Source organism: Palaemon carinicauda, chromosome 19, assembly GCF_036898095.1.
Source record: "Palaemon carinicauda isolate YSFRI2023 chromosome 19, ASM3689809v2, whole genome shotgun sequence".
NCBI classification, from domain to species: Eukaryota; Metazoa; Arthropoda; class Malacostraca; order Decapoda; family Palaemonidae; genus Palaemon; species Palaemon carinicauda.
The window spans coordinates 103,070,335-103,075,334 of record NC_090743.1 but is presented as its reverse complement, the minus strand read 5'-3'; the positions used below and the strand labels follow the sequence as shown (position 1 = coordinate 103,075,334).

The window sequence follows — 5,000 nt, the reverse complement described above, 5'->3', positions numbered from 1 at the left end:
TTTTTCCAAGTCTATTTTGGAACTGAAAATACAAGGACAAAATCGTTAACAGAAACTTTGCAAATACTGTAACTTCAAATCCAGTCAATAGATGGTGTTACTAACATTATGAAATTCCCTTACAAACCTTAACCTTAACCTCTACTTAACAAATCAGCAAATATATTATTGGTACCCTTCACATGAACAACAGAGAAAGAATAAACTTGTAATGCCAAAGACCAACGCATTAGTCTATCATTACTAGACTTTGAAGTCACTAAATACACGAGGGGCTTATGATCACTTTCCAAGAGGAATTTTCTCCCCATTAAGTAGTACTCAAACTTCTTTATTCCCCATACTATGGACAAGCATTCTCGCTCGATAGCTGCATATTGAGTCTCGGGGGGAAGAAGTTTCTTGCTTGCGAATGCCACTGGATAAGGTTCACCGTCTATATACTGCAGCAAAACTGCTCCTAGACCTGTTGACGATGCATCCGTTCTTAAACAGAAAATGTTATTTAGATGAGGCACCTGAAGAATCGGAGGAGAAGTTGAACAAGATTTCAGTTCCTTAAATTTGCACAATGCATCTTCATCAAAATTAAATTTTTCTGAACTACCCTTCTTCAAAAACTTTGCAAGATGAATTAGTTTATCTGCTAAATTTGGAATAAATCTACCATAAAAATTTACAGATCCAATAAAACTTCGTAACTGTTTCTTGGTAGTGGGAGCAGGCATATCCAAAATAGCTGTAATTTTATCCTGTTGAAGAAAAATACCCCTTTTGTTGATTACATTTCCTAAATATTGTATCTCTTCATAACCGAGGAAACACTTTCCTGGTTTAGCAGTTAATCTCGCTTCTTGCAGTCGCAATATGACTTTTTCCAAATCGGCCATATGAATTTTCCAGTCTTTGGATATAATAAAGATATTGTCAAAATAGCAAACTACGAAAGAAAGACCTTTCAATACTTGCCTCATTAATCTAATATACGTCGCAAAAACAGTGCTAAGGCCAAAAGGTAATCTTACATATTGCATAAGTCCAAGATTAGTTGCAAAGGCTGTATACTTGCGACTCTCTGGTGTTAGAGGAATCTGATGATATGCTTTGCAGATATCAAGTTCTGTAATGTACATAAAATCTGCAAACTTATGCAGATCTTGCTCAAAGCTTGGCATGGGCTCACAATCAAAATCTGTAATTGCATTTAAAGTTCTAAAATCAACAACCAATCTGTAGTTACCTTCTTTCTTTTTGACAAGCAATGCAGGGGATGAATAATTAGAAGATGGGAGCTCTATTATTCCAAGATTAAGCAAACTTTGTACTTCGTCATCGAAATCCTTAGATAAATGAGCTGGGATTGGATAGTATTTACGAACAAAGGGTTCAGTAGTCTTAATCTTAATATTATGCTCTTGTAAAGAACTTTTACCTGGTTTATCTGAAAATACATGTTTGTACTTCTGACATAAGTTACGAAGATCATCTTTCTGTACATCTGAAAGATTAGGGTTTATGTTGCATGTACTCTGATTGGTATCCACAGTTTCAATTTTCAGATAATCCTCCTCATCAGCATTAATAACAGCAACTTTGTTAACATGAACAGTGTTTATCATTCCAGTCATATCTTAATCTGCTACATGTAACATATTAACATTCTCTCTACGGTAATATTTCTTCATAAGATTAATATGATACAGTCTCTTCTTACCTTCTACGTTTACCCAGTAGTCAACTGGACCATGCTTATCAATGATCTTGTATGGACCTCTCCACAAGAACTGCAATTTACCTAGTTTTTCTGCAATAAGCAAAAGCACTTCATCATAAACTCTAAATAGGCACTTACTACTCTTCAAATCAAAATAAGACTTATATGTACTGACAGATATATTCATGTTTTGAACAGCCAAATCAGAAACATCAGACAACTTTTCACGCAGTTCTAAAACAAAAGAATAAGATCAGTTTCCTTTGCAGACATATCCGAATTTGTCCATAGTTCCTTCAATATTGTCAAGGGACCTCTCACTTGACGGCCATATAAAATCTCAAATGGTGAGAAACCTGTTGTATCACTTGGAATTTCCCTCATGGCGAACAGTGCAGCTGGAATGAAACGATGCCACTGATTATGTTTTAACTCACATATTTTCTTCAATATACTATTTAAAATCTGGTGTTGCCTTTCTATTCTTCCATTAGCAGTAGGATGATAAGGGGTACTAAAAAGAGGTTTGACTCCTAATAACTTGTGTACTTGCAACATAAGTTCTGATCGAAATTGTGGTCCTCTGTCAGAAAGAATTTCTTTTGGCACTCCTACTCTGGAAAAAATAGATATTAAGGCTTCTGCAATGTCTTCAGATGTTATGTTCTTCAAAGCTACTGCGTCCGGGAAGCTTGAAGCATAATCTACCATAGTCAGAATATACCTATGCCCTGCTTCACTAGGAGGAGAAATCGGGCCCACTAAGTCAATGGCAACTCTATAAAATGGTGTAGAGATCACTGGTAATTTAACCATCTGAGCCTTCTTTACTTTTCCAACAAGAGACGATTTTTGGCATACATCACAAGATTTGCAATATTTATATATGTCAGACGTCATACCCTGCCACCAGAAAATTTCATTAATCTTATTAAAGGTTTTCCTATGAGAAAAATGTCCACTTACCGGAATATCATGTGCAAGGCGCAAAACTAATCTTATGCATTTAACTGGTACAACCAACTGTTCCTTTCCCAGTAACTGACGCTTTTTATATTTCTGTATTATCCTGTAGAGAAGTCCATTTCTCATCACGAACTCGTACTGCAAACCATTCTTGCAACATTTGACATCTCCAGACTGACTCATTTCTCTTGCATATTTCAAAGCTTCGCAATTCTGCTGTTCTCTAAGAAAAGATTCATGATCAATGGATATATCAAATGGTTCTGGTAAAGAAAGAGGGTGTACAATATTTCTCCTTATTGCCTGTGCTCTTGTTACTGCATTTACTTCTATGGAAGAATCCGTATTTTTCAGAGGATACAAATTATGGTCTTGAACACCTGGAATATTGCCTAATAAGGCAGTACAGTACTTTATTGGAGCCCGAACAGCATTAACCTAACCTGTAAAGAGATTACATTTCAAATAAATCTTGACAATAGGGAATCTGTCCTTCCTGCCCAAATAATCAATAAGAGTAGAATATGAACAATTTGTTCCAGGATCATGAATTAAATCCTCTGATACCACTACTCCTGTACAACCTGTATCTCTAAGTATTGTAGATACTGTAACACTATTCATTGTTCCACATACCATAGGTCCACATACTCCAGTGTTATCCAGAACTTGTCCTATCTCAAGAGAAGATTCAGATTTCTTTTTGGGTAACTTGTTAGGACAGTTTCTTGAAATATGTCCACTCTGACCACAACCGTAACATGCAATCTTACAAGGACTTGACGAATTAGGTTTCTCTGGTTTCTCACTCGTACTGATCTTGTCACTGGAACTAGATACATTTGCATTTTGCCTAAAGTACTTCTGCTCATCTTTATGATAACATTTGTGTGCTGAAGCATATGTGTCTGCCAATGATGAATAATCTTCTGGAGTTCTAGGTTTACGCTCCTTAAGGAAAAGACGCATTTCCTTAGGTAAAGTAGACATGAACTGATCACAGACTATAATGTTTCTCAAATCTTCGTAGTCTTTCGTTATCCTAAGACTATTTATCCACAAGTCAAAAATTCGAAATAATATATTCAAATATTGTTAATATGTGCTCTTGGAATCCATTTTTGCAGTTTTAAATGCTGTCCTGTACCAGTCACTAGTCTTCTTGAATCCTTTCAATAGAGCTTCCTTCAATGGTGCATAGTCACTTGTAACACCATCTGAGAGCGACGTGTAGATATCTAATGCCTTACCTCTTAAAAGTGATGCCAACTGAACTGAACAAGTTCCGCTCCCAGTTGAGAGAAACTGCTACCTTTTCAAACCTTACTAGGTAGGCGGTGATATCATCAGTATCACAAAATGGAAGAGGTCTAGTAGTATCCACAGCAACTGTTACATGGCTAGGGTTAGATGTTACACCTCTGATCTTTTGCAATTCAAGTTCATGTGCCCTCTGCTTTTCATTTTCTTCCCTATGTCTTTAATTTTCTTCGCATTTAATCTTCAAAGCACTTTCTTCTCTTTCAGCATGTCTTCTATCACGCTCATCACTATCTTTGATTTTCTTCTCTATAAAGTTCAAAAGAGCTTCATCCGAGACTCCCATGGACAAACCTTCATCCTTCCAGAATTTATAAGACTCCATTTTAAAATATCCAGGCTTTCCCCATTGCATACAAGCACTTTATTTAAGAAAAATTTAAGATACCCGTTATACAATGACAATAAGCAGAAACCGAATTTTACTAAAAATAATTATTATGATTAAAGGACAATCACACACTTTCATTACATAATAACCATTCACCAAGCATCAAGATTCAACAATAAAGTTGATAAAATTAAATATTAAGTACAAACAATAACTTTAAAATTGTCAAACCAGTATATCTCTAGAGTCAGCTGGCCTCTTACGTAACAACTATGTTACCGGACACTGTTTCAAGAATTCGGTTTACATTCCATTAACTAACGGAAGTCTCCCACTTGCGCCCTTCCAGACGAATTCTTGAAATGCCCACATACTCAAAATAAATTTCCACTACTCCAATTAAGTGCACTTTTAAATGTTGTAATAAATAATAAATTACTACCACCAAACCAATCACAAAGTAACGCTGGCCACTATTAACAAGGAAATATTTAAATTAGCCCTGGTGAGCACACCACTTAATGTCAGGGAATTCCTTAGACATTTTTCCCTGGTAAAGATAGCACTGCTTATTTGTGATTAGGTATGGTAAAACAAATTAAAAAGTTTAGAAATATAGTTTAATTAAAAATTATAATATATTAACACCACTATGGATTATGAAATTAA

General features: G+C 35.5%; 1 protein-coding gene across 1 annotated transcript in view; it reads right to left on the bottom strand.

Annotated features, from left to right (window-relative positions):
• Positions 1-134: 134 nt before the first annotated feature.
• LOC137659187 (uncharacterized) overlaps positions 135-5,000 on the bottom strand; it is a 31,873-nt gene continuing 27,007 nt past the window's right edge. The window contains exons 5-9 of the mRNA XM_068394240.1: positions 3,931-4,080; positions 3,124-3,728; positions 2,036-2,943; positions 1,715-1,856; positions 135-1,498 (exon numbers count right to left, since the gene is read on the bottom strand). Of these exons, the coding sequence (XP_068250341.1) occupies positions 135-1,498; positions 1,715-1,856; positions 2,036-2,943; positions 3,124-3,728; positions 3,931-4,080 (3,169 nt within the window). The remainder of the gene's footprint in view (positions 1,499-1,714; positions 1,857-2,035; positions 2,944-3,123; positions 3,729-3,930; positions 4,081-5,000) is intronic.